At 37.9% G+C, this 23,206-nt stretch overlaps 1 protein-coding gene across 2 annotated transcripts in view; it reads right to left on the minus strand.

Annotated features, from left to right (window-relative positions):
- Positions 1–23,206, minus strand: part of Dcc (DCC netrin 1 receptor) — a 1,119,339-nt gene that overhangs the window by 720,869 nt on the left and 375,264 nt on the right. For both annotated transcript variants that reach the window (XM_087592178.1, NM_012841.2), the window contains 1 exon segment: positions 284–604. In XM_087592178.1, the coding sequence (XP_087448304.1) occupies positions 284–604 (321 nt within the window).

Below are 23,206 nucleotides of genomic sequence, written 5' to 3' on the forward strand. Positions count from 1 at the left end.
TATATTCTAGACTGATGATTCAGCATAGTGACCATACTTATAATTGTAATGTGTTCCTTGCCATTGCTCAAAGAGTTATTTCAAATATTCTCACTACTCAAAAATGTATGCAAACTTAGCTTGATATAATTGTGAATGACCATATTTCAGCTTATAGATTGTAACTGTTGTAATTAAAAAAGTTAAGTTTCAAAATGCGCACTGCTTTTACAAGGATTATCTCTCATGCCTACTAAGGATCTAAGAGATAAAAGAAGTGGGAGAGAAGAAAATATCTACATACCTGCTACCATAACTTTTGCTGTCCGACTAATAATTGAGCCAGAGTCTCCTAAGGATGCCTCGCATTGGTAAAGTCCTTCATCCGGTTTATGGTGTCTGGAATGAAGTATGTTTTGTATCAACAGAGACCCATTAGGAAGTTGCTGCTTTCTGTCATCCATTCCCAAGGCCAGGATAAGGCCATCTTTCTTCCACTTGATGACTGGGACTCCGCGGTCAGACTCTGCAGAGCAGTTGAGCAGGACGTTTCCTCCCCGCATTGTGACAGCATCAGAAGGTTCAGACACAAAATGAAGTGACGTGAAAGGTTTAATTTGGAAACCTGGAAGGAGAGAGGAGAAGGGAGCTAAATTCATGCAGTCTGAGAAGTCGCAATTTCTACAACATTTCATCACAAGTCTTATTTTTCGAAAAGCAGTTTTGTTTTTTTTTGTTTTGTTTTGTTTTTTCCTCTAATTATAGATAAATTTAAGAGCAGGGATTCTGTGTTAGACATAAGACAAATTCTTATGTGAACACCGATTAATGAAGCAATTAGCCACAAAAATATTACTAGGAAAGGTAACAATTCATAAGCTATAGATAAGAATATTATTACATCATTCATTACTTGAAAAATTTAGACAGCCGTAATTAGTATTTGCCACATAAAACTGGAAGATTTTAAGTCTGACCAGTCAATAGTGTGATAGCTAAGATATCATGGACTTGATTAAGCTCATTATCTGCATTTTAGTATAGTATTTATTAGTACACTGATTGATAAACCCAGGGCCTAGACAAGTTCTCAGGAGATCATAGGGTTTGCTCACTTTTCTCAGACAGCTGTGCACTTAAGTCAGTCCAGTCAAGACTCTTCCAATTTTGACAATCTCTGAGGCTAATAGCTTTACAATATCCCATTGTGTTTTCTTCCTAACATTGGATTTTGGCTGAACCGTATTGTACTTTCTGGCCACTATTTTATCCCACATTCTCCTGAACCACTTTGCCTAAAGAAGACATATGATGATCAATTTCATGGAAGTGTCCCTTTATTCATTTAAGGTTGCATTCCATTTTGTAAAATATACCCATAAATCAAGCTGTAGCTTTCATTTTTCTCATGATGACAACCACAGATTCTTTAGCATCTTTAATATATCTGGGAGGGGAATACTTTTGGTGATTTTTGGGAAAACTTGCCAGCTTTCTGTGTTTTAAATGGCAGACATCTTAATTAATGTAATCAATATGATCATGAGTTGACCCAAGTTGGCTCTCATGGTCAGAATTATTCCTGATTTTCACGGACGACAGAAGTATTGCAGCTGCTTCTCACTAGGGCTCCCAGACCACACACCCAGTGTTTCGAAAGCTGGGTCCAAGTGTAAGGCATGCCCAGTGAACCACATCACTTCTGATCAGATACGATCCTTGCTACTAGGCCACTTACCCAAAGAAAGCATCTAGGACCTTGCTCAAACTCCTATTGATTATGAAATCATAGTAACACTGAGAGATAAAGACAAAGGTTTCTGATATTTCCAATCTGATCCTGTCAGTCTCAACTAAAGATCATTCCCATACCAATCAACTTCTGTGTATCCAGCTCAATTAAAGAAAAGCAGTCTGTTTCTGTAGCAGAAAGTACCTCAGATTGAGGGTCTGAATCTCTCACTTCTTGTCCTGTCTATATGCCTTAAATATGTACACTCCTAAATGTCACTGTATGTCCTCAGAACTCCGGACCTCCACATGCAAAATGGAAGGACTTGTGGCAACAGATGATCTTTTAATTCATCCCCTATTTGGGAAAGGATTGGCACACGAACGGGTTGAGGAGATCTCTCAAGGGAACCTACTAATTCTACTTAGATGGAGATCGAGTCTCAGTCAATTGCCTCCTTCTCATTTAATAAGAAGGAAGCAGTTTGTTGCAAATACCTGGCTGGAGTTGTACCAAGGGTAAGAATCATACAAGAGTTCTAGTGTTATTGAATGTCAAGATGTTCCCGCAGAGAAATGTCCACAATTTCCATTTAAGGAGCATTAAAACAGAAAAAAATAAATTTAGAACGGAAGACTAGGCAACTGTATTAAAAAAACATTTATTGCGTTTTTGTTCTACCCGGGGCCTATATTTTAAACACAACCTCATGCTGAGGACATTATTTATGTCACGGAGCACGTAATACATTTAGCACAGCTGTTTATGACAGCATGCTAATGAGCATATTGTGCCCATTATCACAAATAAATAATCTCCTTACTCTGAAACAGGAGGTTATGACAGTTTTCAGTGCTGTGAGTACATGGTTTAGGGAAGTTAAGTAAAGATTAATTTTTCTGTAATACAATTACCCTTGCTGCTTGTTGGTAATTTGAGCTCTTTTCTGTACTCCTTATAACAATTATCCTTTAAATATATGGCTTTGAAATTATGGAGGCTCTTTGCTTTCAGGAGCAGCCTTACTTGATATTTTAGAAAAGACAGACCCAAAGTGAAAAAGAGTTATTTGAGAAATGACAAATGACTTTAATGTCAACGTTTCAGCATACTCGATGCTCAGGCTGTCTCTAACCCTCTTGTAAGGCGCTGCCCATGTTTAAGAAATAATCCATTAATGTATCAATGACTGGATTTAAAGTAGATAAGCAACTTCTCATTTTTCTCTCAACAAGTTGACAAAATGGGGTATGTGGAGACTTTAACTGGAGCGATAGACAATAGGAGTTAAAAGAAGGTCAACAAAAACTCTAAGAATGTTCAGAGCAACCATAGGGAAATACAATATTTTGTAAACTAACATTAATAAATTATATGTGTGTATACATGCATATGTCAATATATGTGCACCTTAATGGAGTTAGGCCACATGGGTAGTAGCATTCCCATTAAGCGCCATGAGCTATCTAATGAAATCTCAAGTCCCGGGCATGAAAAACCTAACAGTTCTCATGTTGTTGGTTGGAAGAAAAGATAAAAGGTCTTCAAAAGCAGTGTGAGGCATATCTATTTCTCTTGTTAGCTGTGATGGTTTTCATGAGAAATGTCTCTCATAGGCTCTGGTATTTACACTGTGTCCATATCTGATGGTGTTTTCTGGGAAGTTTTAGGGGTATGGCCTTGCTAGAGAAAATGTCACTGGGGGTGGGCACTAAATGCCTACAGCCTCACCCTACTTCTAGCTTGCGCCTCTTCTTTGTGTTCGCACTTTAATGGACTTTTCAGCTTCCTGTTCTTACTTTCCTGTTTTCCATTTGCCACTATGGTTGCTGCCACAATGGATTCTTATCCCTCTAGAACTGTAAAGTCAAAATAAGCACTTGCATAAGGAAGTTGCCTAGGGGAAGTTGCACAGGAGCCAAAAAGTAACTAATACAGTTGACTTCTTGAATGTAAGTATCTATTCCTGAAGACACCACAAACTTTGAATACGTAATTTGGAGACCTAGTCCTGAAACTGATCTAAAACACTCATCTCTAAGCTCTGCCTCTCATCGAATCAGAAGGTACAGTACAAGCTACTGAGGGAGAGAAAGAGTCAGGAGACTTCTCAGCTAAACCCTGAGAACCATAACAATAACTGGCCTACCGAGGTCCCCAAAATAGACTGTCACTAATATCTTGATAACCAACAGCTGCCTATTTAAATTTAAGGGTTTCTCAATGGGAGGGAAATCGTGCCTTATTCTTCAATGTTAACCCACTAACCATAGTGCTTTGAGAGGTCATAAACCTGAATGGAGTCCCTACTATAATTTTCCTAGATCAGCATGATTTCTAACTGTACTCTAAATAGATTTCATTATTCGCACAGATAAGGGCAGTTTGAACTTTCATCAAAGATTTTTCTTTGTGCGATAGGTGGAGACAAGTACAGAGAGTCCCAACTGGCCAGAATGTGGAATAAATGACTACGGGTGCCCAGCCACAACTGGTACATCTGTAACTCAACTCTTCCACCAAAGGCTCAGGGGAAAAATCAACCACAGAACAGCAGGGAAGAAAGATGGCAAGAGCTAGGAGCCTAGTATGTCTCCTGCTTGATCGTTTCTCCTCGGTATAACTGGGAAAATGTACCCAGGAAACATCAATTCTATGATTGCATGAACACGGCTGGCATAATGACATTAGCTGACACATCAATGGAGGAAGGGGAAATCCACATGATCTTACCCCTAGAATCCAGTAATTGCTGAGACCCAGATTCTGTAACTTTATTTCAAACTTTATTTTTTTTAATGATGGTTCTTAAGAACTTTATCCTCCCTTGTGGCCCACCACCCACAAGAGGTAGTAGATAAGAAAGGATAGGGGGATGTGGACCTGTATAGAAAGATTCTTTGAAATCACTCCCATCTGTGTTGTCTGGAAATCTGCAGTTCAGTTTATAGGTTAGCAGTGTCAGCTTGATCCACTCGCAAACACTTTGTGGATACACCAGGAGTTTAGTTCGGTAGAGTTGGGCTAGCAACAGTGGTGACATGACCTAGCAGAGACAGCCAGGCCTCAGCCTTGGAACAAATCAGCAGGAGTAATCAACAGGAACACCAGTAGAAGTTCTTGTCTGTGCCTCTCTCAGGAAAGCAAAGATCAGCAAAGACTCTGAGACCCACAAGCACTGCACAACTAGCTGTGCCAGCAAACTAGCCCTGTCTTTGTCACTGTCCGTCCAGCCCTATTTATAACCCTCCAAACATCACATGTCCTAAGGCCTTGCCTCAGCATGGCTTTTCCTTCAGCATGTGTATCCAATCAGCCTGAATCCTTGGAAGCTGCAACAAACTACAGTACACCACTAGATGTTTTGTTTCGGTGTGTTTCTCTCTATGTCACCCTGACAAGTACAGCTCAACTATGCAATATAAAGTGGAACAAATCATGAGTGTCATGAGCAAAGAATCCATCACATGTCCTTTCATGTGCTTGCTTTAGCAGAACATTGTTTCTCCCATGTCTGCTTCAAGGACACATACCTTTATGAGTCTAAGTCTTTCATACCCATGTCTCCTTTAATGAGATGTTCCTTCACATGCTTGCCCCAGCAAAACAACATCCAAATGACTTTCCAAAGAACCCTTTACTTTCCATTTCAAGATTCTTCCAGAAACAAGTTACTGCATAATTTGTCTAGTTCCAAGTGGATAGCTCTGGACACATATGCATATGAACACTGATAAGTGGAATCAGTATGTTGCATGGCTATGTGTACATGTGTATTCATATAACATAATAACTAAAGAAGATTTTGTGAATTTTGGAGGTGGAGAGACAATAGTAGCTAGGGAGAGGGAGAGACAGGAGTGATGCAAACATAAAACTCATAAGTGAAGGTTTTAAATAAACCTCTTCAAATTGTTGACTCGAGCAAATCTGTAGCCAAAACATAAGCAAAAGATTATATCATCCATACATTTCCCATTTTTAAAATTTTCTGCCTAGGGGATACGTTGAGCAGATAATAGTGTATGTGTTTCCTTGCAGAAGTGGACCTATTCTTTAAAGGTGATCCTAAGGTGAAATACTATGACTTATTTTTGTTTTGTCAAATATTAAAAAATCAAAAGCAACAAAGTTTTGATAGTTAATTTTTGTAGTCAACTTGTCAGAATTTGTATTCACAAAGAGAAACAACATATGGGGATGTCTTTGAGAATGTTCCACAGAGGAATTAACAGAGGTGGGTAAAGCAAATTTGGTATACGGTTGGACATATCCCTTAGAAATGAGGAATGAACTGACTAAAACAGGGCGGGGTAATCAGAAAATCAGACCTCCAGTTCCATCTCCAACCATATGTTTCTTGCTCAACCACATGCACCAAGCCAAGTCAATCTCATCACTATTTCCACTGTGCCTGCACCCCACTTCCCAGCCAGATTGTAGATTCCTCTGAACTGTGAGCAAAAATAAATTATTCCTCCATGATAGTTTTAGGAAGGGAAGGTATTAATTACAGCATGAAAATTTTGATAAAATTGACAAGGACTTTCAAGTGACATTGAGTCTCTAAAGGTGGAAATTGTACTTAAACCATTTTTTAGAAACTCTCCTAAATAATTCACGTTTTCAAACTGTTATTTGTAAGTTTATGTTCCTTTTGGTTTGATCTCCTTACCATGTCATACTTTTGCTCCTAGGGAATCCCAGTGAGCCACGTAGGCAGGCTAACCTAGCATAGCGGTATGACATTTTACCTACAATACCAAACATTGCTGAGTGTGAGAAATCATTCCCGGTAGAATCAGCAATCTCGTTCTGAGTCCACAGTGGGAAAGCTTGTAGTAAAGGCCATGAAAGGTAAGAGGCAAATTGATGGAGAGCAGCACAGATGTGAAACAAAGTTTCTGAAAGTGCCCAAGATTAGAAAATGTCACACAAATCCCCACAGAACCGCTTTGCATAATTTCATCTATTTTCAATCACATACGCTTTAAGATGCTCAGAGGTTTTGACGGTGCCCAAATCCTCAGAACTGAACCAGATAACCCTGGTATCATCACACCTCCTTCAGACAAAGAAATCTATGTTCAAGGAAATTAAAATAATTTTGTGAGAGATATAGCCTTCTTCGGGAACCCCAGACATCGAGAATATGTGGCACAGTAACACTGGTCTTTAGTTCTGACAAAAATCTTAAAATAATTTCAAGGCTAAGAATTGAACTTGGGGATGAAAATCTACAACAACAACAACAACACCAAATGAAGGAATCAACAGAACTAAACATATATGAATATCATGGGGGTTCAGAAGATAAAAGTGTAAAGTTTGGAATAGGCTTCATACTAGAAAAGTCAACACCAACTGAGAACATGCTAAAACTATAACCATAGACAGTTAGACAGTGCAAAGACCTGTCAATCAACAATGGTAAAGGGCGTGCCCAGCAACCTGGGTTTGGTAGTCCTTTGGGACTTCCAGGTAAATTTGTGTGTGTGTGTGTGTGTGTGTGTGTGTGTGTGTGTGTTATGTATGTGTATATAAACATATGATATATTTGCATATGTACATATGTAATAGATATGTGCATATATATAACATATGTAGAAATTGGGCCAACCCTTCCAACAAATATTTTTCTGATACTTTATTTTCTCTTTAAAAGGCTGAAGAAATATGAGGAAAAAGCCAAGACATAAATCAACGTTTATAGTATCATAGTTCCCTTTATGATAACAAGAACTCTGCTGAGATTACTCCTCCACTCCCCATGTCCACCCCCCAAAAATCCTTCATTAAGTAGAAACAATTTCTGCTTTTAGCAAAGCTAATACAACAGCTACTAAATATGTCTATTGAAGAGTTGTAACTGTAACAATTCTCTCCTAAAAGGGGTTTAGGTTAATGAGGTATTTTGTATGGCCTTCACCGCCCCCCCCCCATTTTTTTAATTGATTCTAACTCAGAAGCATAATTGTCGCTTTCTAGGACATTGGAGTGTCAGACCTGTACCTGGATGATGTGGCAAAGAGTCCAATCTAGTGTTAAGATGGCCACAACACAATCATGTTTATTCTGTGAAGTCTGAGGAGGCACTCTCTGAACTTCATATTGACCTAAGACTAATAGATGGTTCAAAAAGAAAACGGGCATGTTCACCAAAGGCCCGGCACAAATTAAGTCAGTGAAAGTGAATCCAGAAAAAGCCTGATGTCTTCACATACAGTTTTACATAACCAATCAACTTATTTCTAAGAAAAAAACTATTGGAAATTAGAATAAGTTTTTCTTTTTTATAAAACACAGGCAATACCAAAGTCAGAACTGTACTGTCGGCTCCCCAGCACTCTGGGTAGTGAGTCCTTGCTCTGAACCACAGGCACTTTCAGCATTTCACTCTTCTCTGAGAAACTAGCATCAAAACCATTCAGAGTATTTGGTCATCTGTTGAAAGACTGTACTCATCGTAGCTCTCAAGGGAGACTAATAGATTCTAACACCAGACAACTTTAGTTTTCCTTACCATGAAAGAGGAAACAGGAATGAATTCACTACAAGGTATTTATCCCTGAATGTAAATAAGACAAAGAAAGCAAGTGCACTTTTAGAAAGAATCTTTGAAATGCAGAGATGAACAAAAGTTTAAATGAAAGTTTAAAGGGAGAAATTTTATCCTTCACTAGAGCTGCTGGATTTAGTTTGCAAAATTTAGGATTCAAATTATATGTAGATTAAATATAATAGAGTGAATAGTCTTTTAGCATAATGAATATGTCCTAAACCCTTAGGAAAAACAGATACTGATAGATATATTACACGAAAATATTATTTTTGTTTATATCAAAACTCATATTTATTTTTTTTTGTGTTGTGGTTCTATTATTTTTCTTTTCTTTTTTTAATTTATTTGTGTGTTTGGCTGTTTTGCCTGAATGTAGGTCTGTGTACCATTTGTATGCCTAATGCCTTTGGAGGCCAGAAGAAGGTGTCAGATATCTTGGACTACAAATTGTTGTGATCTTTTTTCTTATTGGCCATCTGTTGGCAAGATTCCAGCAGCTCTACTGGAGTCACCCACAGAATCTCTGCCAGGGATCTCTCTTGCATGGTTTGCACTCTTCTCCATGGTCTGATTTGGCAATATGGACTGAATGTGTGCTGTCAGTGTGGCTTTCAGAACACGAAAGGCTTAGGATTCATTAAGTGTCAACAAGGGAACTTGGATGGATTTTTTTATAGAGCATCTTCCTAGTGAACAAGACCATGCTAGTCTTCATACATAAACAAACAAGCCAAGAATCAAACAAATAAATAAAAAGCCTTTAAGAACTTCGAAAATAAAAGAATAATTCAAAATGGTTGTGAACTCTTGTGGGGGGTGCTAGGAATCAACTGGGTTCTCTAGATTAGGAGGGTCTGCTTTAAAAAATGAACCATCTTCCCACTCCCAAAGTGTGTCAGTTTTAAACAGTGAGCTTTCCGTACACAGCACAAGAGATTTATATGCTCACCCAAAAATCTCATGTTTAACTCGACCTTGGTATACTCTATTTTATCTGGCCAGTCTGTCCTCTATAAGTTTCTTTTCTTAGCACATAGTGGAAGTAAACAGGCAGCCTATGGATTCACATTACCCAACAGCCAAGAGCCATAAGGAAGACTGAACTTGTAGGATGCTACCATGAGCAAATCAGGGTGTGATTGTAGTGTCAGGTCAGACACTGACATCATGCAGTAAGACCAAATGTCTCCCAGAAAGGTTGCTGAACCCGATTTGCTCTCCACATGGTGGGTCCTAGTTTTCTCCCTTTACAAGAGAAGAACAAATCTCAGAAATAGAAACATAAGATGTGCAGTTCAAAAGCAACAGCCCTGGCAAAAATCTCTCACTCAACCCACCAGAGGCTGTGTATCAGAAATTCAGGGCACATGGTATCTTCTGCAAGCAGAGGAAGCTTTGTGCAGATCTGAGGTTTCCATAGGGCAAGAAATGGGCCCGAGGCAACTCTCAGAGTGTCCTCTGGCTAAATCCAATGGTGAAGAAATAGGATAAGAGCCACACTGGGGTGGCGAGTAACTTTCTCAGCCCTTTCCTGCTTCAAGGGATAAATCTCTTAAGTCTCAGCTCGATTTGTGCTGTGTGATACTGGAGAAATTATAATGGATTTCTTTTTCTTTCTGTTCAACAGGTAACACAGACTGACATCTAGGCTGTCATTTCCCAGACCCATGCAAAATTAACACTTAAAAGAGAAACTTTGATGTGCTGCTTAATCTGCCCTGTGTTTCAACCTTCCCCTCCCCAGTGTGGTAGAGTGCAAGTTAGCTCCCTCTCCTTTTTTGATCCTCAACTAGTCCAGAGAAGGAGGAATGACAGTTTATGTGTGAAGATCTGGTGACTAGAACACCACAATTAATTCTTTTACTTTCCTGTTTACTTTTAAGAGTTATTAGTTTTTGAATGAGAATATAATTACACAATTTCCCCTTCCTCTTCTTTCTTCCAACCCTTTCTACCGAGCTTCCCTGCTGCTCTCAGATCTATGGCCTCTATTTTTCAAAAATGTTGTAACATATGTATTTTCTCCAAAATACATATATATGACCTTCTCGGACTTTATCAACTTACTTTTATGCTGATTATTTCAGGACTGACCATGTGGCATTGACTGACAATTGCGGGGGCCTCCCAACCCCCCTACTTTGGGAACCATCGCCTTGAAGCAAAGAGCAATCATTATAGAAAGTCACAACTGATCACACTACAGAAAATGAGTGGGAGTGCAGTATTCAGCCTCAACCGATACACCTACAACACAACATGAGTCCTGCTTCCAAGGCATAGGTTCATAGTGGAAGATTGTTAAGAGTCAGAGGAACACGGCATTCACAGTAACATTCCTTTCCTAGAAGTGTCAAAGAAGCAACATTCATGAAGTCTTATCAATGTGGCCGCCCTAAATAAGACCTGAACACAGGCAATACCAATTAACACGGTAGCATGGAGAGGAGGAATCTCATGGGCAGTCCATCCTAGACCTATACACAACGAAGGACCACTGAGAGCAGGAAAGAAGAGAACCAAATTTTTTAGCTTATATTTCATTAGCCACTTTCAATGGGGATTGGTTCCTTCCCAAAGGAGCATTTGACAATATATGGAAACATTTTTCATTCTTGATCAGGAGGAGTACTAGTAGTAGAGTTCAGGCATCCTGCCTTACATCTTAAAACAGACCAAAGAGATGCTCTCAAGAGGGAATTACCCAGCCCCCAAAACACATCAGGTCCAGAGTTGTTTTTAAAACAAACTTGTTGTTAAAAAGATCAAAATGGCTGTGTTGAGGAGCAAAGAGATCGGTGACGTGGTTATTCAAGTACAGATGTGAGATGCTAGGATTTGCTCCTATGACTGTGGAAATAGTAAGAAATAGCCAGATATCATACTCATTGGCAAGTAGAGTTCATGGTGATTTAAGATTCAGTAACCGATCAAAGAAAGGAGCCTGTAATAACTCTAAGCAAATCACCAGAAAGAATTACACAATTTATATGAAAATAAAAGCAATGTCATTTTTAAAAGACATCTTTTCATCACAGGTGGGCATGAGAGTCAGGTTTTGGGTGATCTGTTCTTTCCTAAGCTTCTAGGTGTCAGCACTGAAGGAATCAATCCAGTCATCAATAAAAGAAAGAACAGGATCTCACACACACACACACACACACACACACACACACACACACACACATATATATATATATCATAATTTTCTCAGAATCCATTATCTACCACTTTTACTACCTGTAGAAAAACTACCCTCAAAATTAGATAGAAATATATTCTATGAAGGGATTTACTCCACAGTAAATCTGTGATATATTTTTCATGGTCTGAAATAAGACGACAGAGAGATGTAGTTAATGGAATTACCAAGGGACCCGGAACCCACCTCATTAGCCACAAAATAGGTCTGATCTTTTTCTCTAGTAAATAAAAGACTGCAGAGGTCCTGCTGCTGACAAAGCATGGGACCATTTATCACGATTCATGAGAAATGAACTGTTTATCTTATGGAAACTCCTATCACAAACAGGAAGGATTAATTCCTTAACCACCATCTGACATATCCGGGAAGACCTTAAACATTCAGCAAAACTCGGGCCTGACACCATGGCATAATGTCTGATGTAGGTATTCTAGCTGATAAAATATTTGTATTATAGCAAGTCCAATTTTCTCAAAAAAATGGAGGCCAAAAGTTTTCATTAAAATACTGTCACTCATTTTGTTTGATATTTACTATATCTTGTCCGGGCAGAAAAATGCTATTTTTCTGCAAAGACCACAGTGACTTCAAAGAGGAAGAACCAATGATGACAACCAGGACAGAAGGTTTTGCATTGCAAGCCAATGAGCTTTGCACTGTCCAGGAGATTGTGTGTGTGTGTGTGTGTGTGTGTGTGTGTGTGTGTGTGTGTGTGCGCACGCACGTGCATGTGTGTATGTGTGTGTAATATTTATATGAGTTCAATGACCTGGGCTGTGAGAATGAAATGCTTTGGATACTTAAAAGAATAAAGATACTTCTGAACTTTGCATGTGTATCATACATACATATGATCTGTGTGAAATTAAATGATGTCTTACACATGTGAACTTATATGAAAAAAATAAGCATGGAGAACCATTTATTTCTTCTACTTATAAGGGCTACCAGCTATTGACACATTGGCGGAAGTCCTAGAAATCTTTACCACTGCAGAAATTATTGCAATTAAAAGCAGACAGTAGGCCAACTCTGATTCACATTGCTTATAGTCTGTTGACCAATCTCGTAGGAAGATGATGCTGTGAAAACTGGGGAGGGTCCAGTCTTTCGGTTGCCATCATTCCTCGTTCTCCTTCATACTCTACGCTTTTAGGGAGTCAACTTAAGAAATTTCAAGGTTTCAGAAATGACATTGAATCTTTGGGCTATGGATAAAGGTGATGTTCTCCCAAGAAATTAGTTAATTAATTCATTCACTTTTAATACTAAACGCCTACTAATTCCAGGTATCCATATGGGTTTCTCAAACTTTCTAAGAGCCACTAGTCTAGGATGGCTGACACTACCTTCCATATTCCCGTGGTCCAATTCCCTGCATCCCACAGTTCATTTGTAGGGGAATTGCAAACAGTGCAGACCAGGGATTTTGTGTACAATATATTCCCAATTACTGATGGTATATAATACACCTTTTATTATAACAGCATTCTATGAAAGCCCTTAATGATGTTCAAAAAATAATCTTAATTACATAAAAATATTTTTAAGATGATGGGAAATGTTCTTTAATTTTCTTATTGTAAAAGGCATTCTATGAGCTCTGCCACAGCTCAGAGAACTTTATAAAAGATGCCTTGGTAACATGTAGTCCCAGAGAGGAAGAAGGTTGTGTAGAAGATGATGCCACAGAGATGGCACTTAGCATCTGAAGCCGTTTAATCGTGTTTTCCATCATTTTAGGTGAATTTATGTCCGGCTGCTTTGCGTGAAAGTATCCTATTTGATCTTTATGCATTTCTCTCACATCATCTCTAGTAAGAAGAAAAAAAATTGTAAGAATCAAAGCCAAATAATAATCTCCCAAGTGTTACTGTTCAGGACTAGTAGAAGTGTAACCTGTATCAAAATAATAAACAGCAGGTTTTCTTGAAGGATAGAAAAATGCTAATTCCATTTAGTTGAATCTGTGTAGTTTCTTGAATCCTCAAATGAAAAGTCATACTCAGATTTTCAGATGAAAAAATAATCCAAAGTAGAAAATATTTTGAGTTTATTTAGTGTAACACATGACATCCATTGCTATGTAAATACTCCCATAATGCTTCTGCCAAGAATGCTTAGTTCTGCCACCCTTGACCGCTGCCAAGTGTCCCTGCTTCACATCCAATTCACTCCCCTTAGGCAGCTCTCTTCTACCTCATTTTTTTTACTCCATATTACCTCCAGATCAGAGAATCTATGGACTTAATATGCACCTTGAGAACACTAAAGGCATTCTTCTTTATTAGGTAATACTTACAATCCCTGGTATCTTTCTGGATTGCAATTTCAAAACACAAAATTTGTATGAATTTTAAACAACATTAATTAAATCAGTTAGGATCTTCCTACTTTAATCAAATAAATATAATTTTATCCATAATTTCTTTCTAATTTTTTGATCTCTGGCCAAGAAAAATTACAAAAATCATCCCCCTGCTTTTGCATAGCAAAGAAAATGAATGTTATAGAAATGAAAATAAGTGACAATAATCAAAACTAATTACAGGCAGGGAATTCTATTCTCTTGTGTAGTCTGGACTGAAGATGAGGGTTGGCTTAGACACCATTCTGCCGCATGGTTCAGAAGAACGATTTGTTGAAGTTTGTGTAGAGTCCTACAGGTAATGGGCATTATCTTTCTCTTCATATTTTTCTGAATTTACAATGCTATATTCAAAATGAATTGGTTTTCCTACTACCTGCTGGGATCTTCCTGATCAGAAAGATAATTAACTTCATTCTGCATGGGGGTGAGAAGTTCAGATGTTTGAACTGTTTTGATCACAGCCAACTATTTGAGAGAGCGTCTAGTAATCACATCAAGTTTGCTCACTAGGATTTGTCTCAATATTTCTGGTTATATAATTTTTGTTCCCCTTCCTTATACTTTCTGAAATGTAGACTTCATAAAATATTCTGAGCTAAACAATTCAGAGATGACTTATACAGAAACATAGGATCTGAACTGAAATATTTAATAAAGACCTTCCCTAGCTACTGTGAATCTAGAAAATCCATCATCTACATTTATAGCACTTAAATATTTTTATGCGAATTTGCAATCAGAGAAAAACCATAAATTGGAGCATCCTATGCTAATCAAATACTTTGGTATAAAATGCATTTTGAACCATGGATTTTTGGAAATTATTTATCTCAGTAAAATTACTCTAGTGTTTACAACCTGAGTGTCCACAGAATGGCTCAGGGGATTTCTCAGAATCTCCTCATGCCTGGCCCAGAGCAGAGCAGAGCAGAGACCCAACACATCAAACATGGGTTAGCGAAGTGAAGAACGTTCGAGTGGGAGGGGCCCAGGATACCAGGCAATTGATATCCAATTATCAGAGAGACTACTCCACTCTGATTTTTCCTAGAGGCTACTCATGGGTCTAAATTAGTCTAGGTTATCTCACATGGCTGAATATGAGATGAAATAAACAATCAAAGTTGATCAATACTTTGATATGGCCTAGATTATATTTGTTCCTTAAAATAGGTGACCACATCCATTGCTCATCTGTCCAAATAAACACATGGTGCCTAAAACTGCTGAAATTCATCTCTTGCTTTTATTTAACTTCATACTAGATGGAAAGCATCTGGTCATATTTTTCTCTAAGGGGATTAAAATGTCCTTCTAACTTTAATGTGTTCAATGAATCCAGAGGGTCGAAAGCCGAAAATGTACACACTGCATGGGTTCCTTTGTGTAACTCTTCTATTGGCCTCACAAGGCCTGATGTTGAGTCTCTATAGACTAACAGCATTTTGGAAAACCACAAGGATACAAGGCACAAGCATTTTCAGGATACATTGAGTGTCATGGTTGGAAAAATAACTTTTACTTGAAGATGCTATTGCATACTACCATATCAACGTCCCCCACAAGCACTGCAGAATAAAAGAAGCATTATCAACATGGTGGTAGGAATCAAGGAAAGACTAGATATGACATGGTGCATTTTTTCTTTTTGCTAATTTCAAGCTCATTAGCAGAGTGAATGCTCTCATAATTTATTTTGCAAACCATGTTTGAGAAAGGATGCTTTTCTTATACAGGTGTCAGGACATGTGTAAGCTGAGCTTTTTCTAGATCCCCTACCCATGATTATGTTAAAAGAAGATACAAAGTCAAAAGTCTATCTAATACTGAAAAATATCATCAGGTACTAACAAATTTCAATATTCAACAGAGTATATATTTTCAACATTGAAACATTTGATATTTCCATGACTTTGCATTTGGGTTAAATTACATTGGCGAAAACAATGCCTCATTCTTACTCACCTAAGTGTTGGCTTAACAGAGGCCTTTTATTCATAGGTAAGAAGCCCGTGTTTACTGGATTATTTCACACAGGCAACTTGGAAAGATGGTTGTTGATTGAACTGGAAGTGAACTAAAATCAAATGAACCAAACTGAGATAGGCCAAAGGGTATGAGACTATGGACTAATAAGGACTTAATCTACCTGCCAATTCGATAAGTGACTGAAAAATGACACTTGAAATATGGGAGAAAGTTATGTAGGTACTGATGACACTGTTGACTTTGTCCATGAAGAAGGATGGAAGAACAAGGCTTGAATCTATTTCATAAGGGACTTCTCCCCCTGCATACTCAATGATCAATTTCTATGGCCAACTATGAAACCATAAAGTATTCTTGACTTTGAGATAGGCAGATGTGTCTGAAAATTGTTTCCATTCAGCACTAATATCAGCACCTAAGGATTCTATCATGTCTTTTTCATTTAGAAAACATATTAGGCTGAGATTTACTTATAATAATTATGAACTCATATATGATATGTTTTGTTGCCATTTTAAAATGTATCTTCAAGTGCAACATCCTGTGAACAGGAAAGCAAGCCACTATATGGATATTAATTTCATTTTAAATTTTTCATTTCATAGGAAAAAAGAAGTGGAACAGTAAAAAGCATATTCTTTGCTTTTATTTTCAATTTTGCAATATAATATTTATCAGGCTAGTATTAGAAAAAGGCTGATGCAGAAGTCAATAGTCTATATTCATCCCAGTGAATGAGATTGACTTCCAAATATCTTTGATTAAAGGTTATATTTCTGACTCTAAATTTTGTTCCTATATCAGAATTCCACACACTTCATATCTACAATACAATACCTAGAGCTTTAGTTAAAAAAGGAAGACTAGGGGTTGGGGATTTAGCTCAGTGGTAGAGCGCTTGCCTAGGAAGCGCAAGGCCCTGGGTTCGGTCCCCAGCTCCAAAAAAAAAGAAAAAAAAAGGAAGACTAATAAACCAAGGACCAGGTAGCCAACTGTTAGGTGGGATCTTCCATATATGACAGAGAGGCTTCATCCATGAAATCTGAACAATATAGTTCCCTGAACAAGACCTGTGTGATCTTAACACCAGTTGAGACAAAAACACAGATGGAAGAGATTTCACAAGAACTAATTCTAAACAAAACCTCCAGGCAGCGAATGGATGCTGAGAGATAAAGATTTTTTTTTTAATCCAGGGATGAACCTTCTAATAGGAGTGAAGCAATCAGAGACAGTGAGAAGAGTATTTGGCAGGACCATGTATTACCATCTCCTATAGACTCTGATGTAACCACCACAAACAATAAAACAAGTAGTCAATGGTATCTTACAGAAATTCCTCTAAATGTTTCCAATAGATCAACACTGAAGGAAATAGTCCATGTTTAGTTTGCAGTTCTCAGTTTCCAGATAGCTTCCCCATAAAAATTTATTTTCTACTTATACTACGGTTCTCTGTCTAGTACGCAGACAAGACTGTCCTTTCTATAAATCCTGGACATGACTAGATTAGAACTCAAAGTCCAAATGTTGGAATTGCAGGCATGCTTTCTGTTCAAGATTAAAAAAAAAAAAAAAAAAAAAAAAAAGGATTTAAAATAGCATCCCCTAGTGGGCATAGAGGAGCACTACTTGTTACTTACTCAACAAAAGGTACGAAGGTATGGTTAACACAACTAGACCTAATGGGTAACCTCTAGAGTTATGACAGTTTAATGGTGGGTTTGCTAGATTAAATTCAGCAACTATTTTATTGTCTGTATGTGATTTATTGGGAGCACAAAATGCTGTTAAATACAGTAATGTGTGTTTAAAAATAAAAAAAAAGATGTAGGTACTAGTTATTCCTTTCCTAATATTTTTCAATAATAATAATAATAATAATAATAATAATAATAATAAGAAGAAGAAGAAGAAGAAGAAGAAGAAGAAGAAGAAGAAGAAGAAGAAGACGACGACGACGACGACAGTGGAAGAATTACCAAAACATACATAACCCCTCATTATAGTTTTTTATATCATAGAAATTGTAGGTATATCTAGTGTTACCTATAATAAATAAGAACACACAAACTACACATGTGAACACTATGAATAATCAAAATGTGAGGATCAGAAAGAACCATCTGGTAATAATAAAATAATCATTTGAGATTTTATATGATTAAAATTCTCTTCCTAACATGTCTTAAATGAAGTTATTTTGTCAACATTGATGACATGTAACTACTGCTGCTGAAATAGATGAAATACGATTGTGGTGAGTATGGTTCTATTACAATTTGTATATCCTTCATACACATAACTACATACCTATACACACACACACACACACACACACACACACACACACACATGCATGCACATTAGTCTCTTATTTCTTTATCCTTAACACTTTTACTATAGAGAGGAACAATTCTGGGTCCAAAGTTTTGTAGGTTGGTTGCCATTCCCATCCCTCCACTGGGGATCCTATCTGACTACTGGAGGTGGTATCTTCTGGTTCCATATCCCCATCATTGGGCAATTTGACTGTCTAAAAGAAATGCAAGGACAAAAATGGAACAGAGACTGAAGAAATGGCAGACCAGTGACCAGCCCAACTTGGCCTCTATCTCATGGGTGAAGCACCAGTTCCTGACACTACTACTGTTGGTATGTAGTGCTTGCAGACAGGAACCAAGCATAGCTGACCTCTCAGAGGCTCTACCAGCAGCTGACTGAGACATATACAGATTCTCACAGTGAACCAATGGACTGAGGTCAAGGATCCTTATGGAAGAGTTAAGAGTATTGAAGGAACTGAAAGGAATGGCAACCCAATAGGAAGAGCAACACTGTGTACTAACCTGGGCCCCTAGGAGCTCCTAGAAACTGAGCCCCCAACCAAAGAACATACATGGCCTGGTCCAAGGCTCCTGGTACTTATGTAGCAGAGGGCTGCCTTGTCTGGCCTCAGTGGGAGAGGATGTAACTAATCCTGTAGATACTTGATGCCCCAGGGTGGAGGGATACACAGGGTTGAAACCCTCTCAGGGGCAAAGGGGAAGGGAGATGGCTAAACTGGGACTGGGGCAACATTTAGGATGTAAATAAATAAAATAATTAATGAAAAATAAAACAATGAAGTTCGGGACTTTTTTCCACTGAAATCACCACTCAGCTGAGGCCTCTGTTATTGGACTGAATGACCTTTCTGTATCCACCAGCTTTGATAGATACCACCTGTGAAAATATACAACTGTGCTCTTATTCTGCACATTCTTTTTCTTTTTCTTTTTTTTTTTTTTGAAGCTGACTCCCTCACTCCTCAGAGGCCAGTTAGCAATGCAATAAATTAATTTGTACTTTGGAGTGAACTCTTTAATCCTTTTTGTTCTCTCACCTCCCAATCAAACACAGACCCTCACATTTGCATGTATTTACATAATGAAGCATTAATTACACAGTGTTGGGGGATAGGACAAGCAAAGCGCTTCAATCAATCTCAATAACTTGCATGAGGAAGGGGAAGAATAGGGCCCAGCCTTATCAGGACCACATAATAGTCACAAATACAGGCTCAGTGCCTGTTGTGGGTGTGATTTATAACCAACATTGAAAAACAAAAGGCAGAAAATTACAAGGGGGCAAATCAATGACAATTATCTTAATGACAGATGGACAAATTTTATTCTATTGTTCAAGCAGTATCGTCTGCCTGCTGGTTTGTTTGCAACAAGGGATGAAGATTAAGCTCTAGAAAGCCAATGGTGTCTAAAGATGCTAAGTTCCTTGGGTGTGAGGTGATACTGTGGCATCTCTTTTTCCTCAAGAAACTGCAAGCTGTCAGCACAGAGCAAAAAGGCGAGTTCAGAGGGCTCGTGCACAGCATCCGTGTGAGGACTGAGTCATGGCTCTCTCCTTACTTGTCTCTTCCCATCTGTGTGCTCATAGGCATCAGAGGACTTGACTTCTGCTAACGTAAACCTGCACAGTTATATTCTGTTTACATCCAAAATCAGTTCTGATTGGCGCTGTGATTAGAATCCAGTACCTATAAACATCTTTAGGATTCCATATGTTTTTTAAAATAGGAATTTTCACATAATTAGTGCAGAAATGGGTATAGAATTTTACAGAAGGTCAATTATTTGGTGGATTTTTTTGTTAGAACCATGATAGACCGATGGGAAAACAACACTAGAACACATGAATATTTTGCCTTTCTGCTAAGCTATATGAGTACTCCATGAATTCTCAATGGTGAATATATGACCACTTTGGTCAGATATCAGCTGTGGGGAGATGTTTTGTGCTATATAAGAAGTTTATTCCATTTGTACATTATAGGAACTTCGGTCTCTATTCAATAAAATCCAGTTACCGGGAGTGTGAATACTAATAAGGCCTAAAAAAATAAATCACTAATATCTCTCAACGAAGGCCCAAATCATTGCCAGCTGAGAACTATGATCCTATTCACATTCACACAAAAATCACATGTAATCTGCATAGAAGATTCACCTTGAAGAGATGGTTTGCCATCACATGTGATTGAAATATGCACATTCTACCTAGATCTTAAGTCAATACTTTGAGGCAATGATCAGAGATTGTGACTCAAAAATTCTCCTCCCGATGAAGCAGGCCCATCGGTGTCCCCTTGAACAAGTGTCTGTTTTTCTGTTTAGCATTTCAACCTCTGCAGAGAATGAGTTTGAAGAAGGTAATTAAAGTCTCTTCCAGGTCTGGGGTCCTAGTAACTCCATCATCAGAAGATGTCACCAGAACAATCCATATGTTGTTGAGATAAGTCAGATCGGCTTGGACAACGGCTCTTCATTCTGCTTTTCTCCTATTGAGATCACCAAGTACTCCCGTCACTCACTCTTGCACCATTCAAAATGCTAACCTCACAAGAAGGAGTAATTCATGATTAAAATCTGAACATGTAACTCCGCCAAGGCAGGAGTATTTCCCATTCTCAGGCAGTAAGGAGACAGAAGCATCACCGGAGTGATAATTAGTGTGGATTCCCTTATAAGTGTAGGCACGAACACAAAGAAGGCACATTAGAAGGCAACAACAATAAAGCCGACCACAAAATTAAGCCTTATCTACTTCCTATTATGCTAAAGCTTTCTCCCCCTCATTATAACAATTTTATTCAAGGTGGAGATTATGCTTAAAGGAAAAAAGCTAAATAAATTCAATTGTTAAAATCCAATTTTCCCAAATCTGACCCTGTGGTGAGTTGGGTCTCAGAATCACATGCTTTCTGATTTGTGGTTCTCAGAGCCCATTAGTGTTTGGAATCACTCCTCCAAAAGCATGCTATTCGCATAGATCTCTGGGGATTCTACAGACCAGTCTGCCCTTTTGACAGCTGTCAAATTCTCGTTTGCATGAAAGATGCAAAAAGTCAATGCAATCATCCTTCAGGACCCAGAGCACTGTCAGTTATTGGCCATCAGGACTCATCCATCCGTGGGCCTTCATCTGGGCCCTTTGTATAACCAATGCACCAGCTCTGCATTCCTGCAATTGCTCAAGTGAGTGCAGAATGAAAAGACATGACAGAGACACAACGTTATCATTCTCTATATCCAGACTTTCCAATGACCTGCCTGCCAATATACAGCAGCGTGTTTCCATTTACAATGTATCCATCTTAACAGGGAATTGAGGGCATCATCTTTCAAATAGGTTGTACTTGTCTCTTTTCATTGCCTCTCATCATTCCTGGAAGATGTATCAGCACACAATGATCCTACTCTTACATTTTCATGTGTATCAGTCTTCGGACAAGAAAGGCAAACACCTCTCCTTAACAGATGAAGGACAGAAAAAAGCATTGCATAAAGAAATCTTTGCATGCTCAAGGGGGACTGTATTGAGTACTACTGTCCCAATGCCTAGTGACAGTCCCTGACAAGATTAAGAACTTTACTTGGACGGCACCTGCACAGAATAATTTGTTTCAATAACAACTACTGAACCGGATTTAGCACCTTATTCTGATTTCACAATGGTTTCTATCTTGTTCATTAACACAAAAGAATAGCGAAAGAATAGGTAGACATGATGGGTAGAGTGAGGGGGTGAAGGAGAAAATAAGAATATAATCCTAATTACAGAAGAATAGGAGAAAAATCCTTCAAATCTCAGAAATCAGAAATCATATCTTTATCGGTATAAAAGCTACCTTGTTGGAGACTATATCAATACCTTAAAAAATGATACCCATCTACATTAACCAAATATTGTCTAATGGTTGAGAAAAATGAGAGGCATTCAGTGTATAAATCATATTATTGTTATGAAAAGAAAGAGTTGGAAAAATTAATAGCTAATCTATTAATCTTTCTTTAAAAATGTCAGTCACAATAAGGCTGATGGGCCACAGGTTATAAATGCATTGTTTTGGATTTTTGAAACACAGATACATATTTTAAACAGAACTCAAAATAACACCAATCCACAATGCATCCAGTAATAACTGTGTGCTTTCAGCCATGTGATTCCAGCCAGCACTACCAGCAACATTTCCTCTCCTGTGTTCCTGACCAGCAGTATTTGATTATATTTCATGAAAAGTCAAATTTCTCACATCACATTTTCCTTCTATATGGTGGACTTAGCAATTTCAATATAAAGAAATATAAAATAAATGAATAAAAGTATCTGTGTGTCCTAAACTTACAAACTCAGTAGTTTAAAGGCCTAAAGTAAATGTTTAATGCCACCTGCAAGATTATGCTATGCTACAAACGTGATCTTTATTTTTTCTTCATGATGGACAGAGCAAATAGCAAATAGATAAAAGCTATCAAGGTTGCAGGGTCCTGAAACTCTGGTATTCATTATACTATCAGCCTCATGTTGAACTGCTTGTTGCATTTCTAAGTCTCTTTCCTGATTCATGCAAGTGTTCTAATTTATCAGTTCAGAGAAGTCTCAGAAAAATAAAAAATGTTCCTGCTGATGCTAGTAAAACATGTCATCTGGTCATAGTTATCACCAAGAGAATACCAGCATTTTCAAGATCAGCAGATGACAGCAAACTCTAGAATGAGTTTCTGCTCACAAAATAAAGGATATAATAAAAATAAAAATCACTAATTTCTCTAGGCAGTAGTCTTGGCTTTCTATTTCTTATTGTTTTCTCAGAACTGTGGTATTATCACTGCCGTTTGAGTATGAACTGCAGTAGTCACTCATGGGGTACATTGTTTCTATCAAATATCTTGAGTGATATGGAAAGCTAACTGTCTCTATGAGACCCATTGCTGGAAAATAATTAGAGATTTTCTAAGCTACAGGAATTGATGTCCTAGAGCTTTCCCAGAATTATTTCAAAATTATGATTATTAAGTATAATTATAA

Source organism: Rattus norvegicus, chromosome 18 (genome assembly GCF_021556685.1).
Source record: "Rattus norvegicus strain SHRSP/BbbUtx chromosome 18, alternate assembly SHRSP_T2T, whole genome shotgun sequence".
NCBI lineage: Eukaryota > Metazoa > Chordata > Mammalia > Rodentia > Muridae > Rattus > Rattus norvegicus.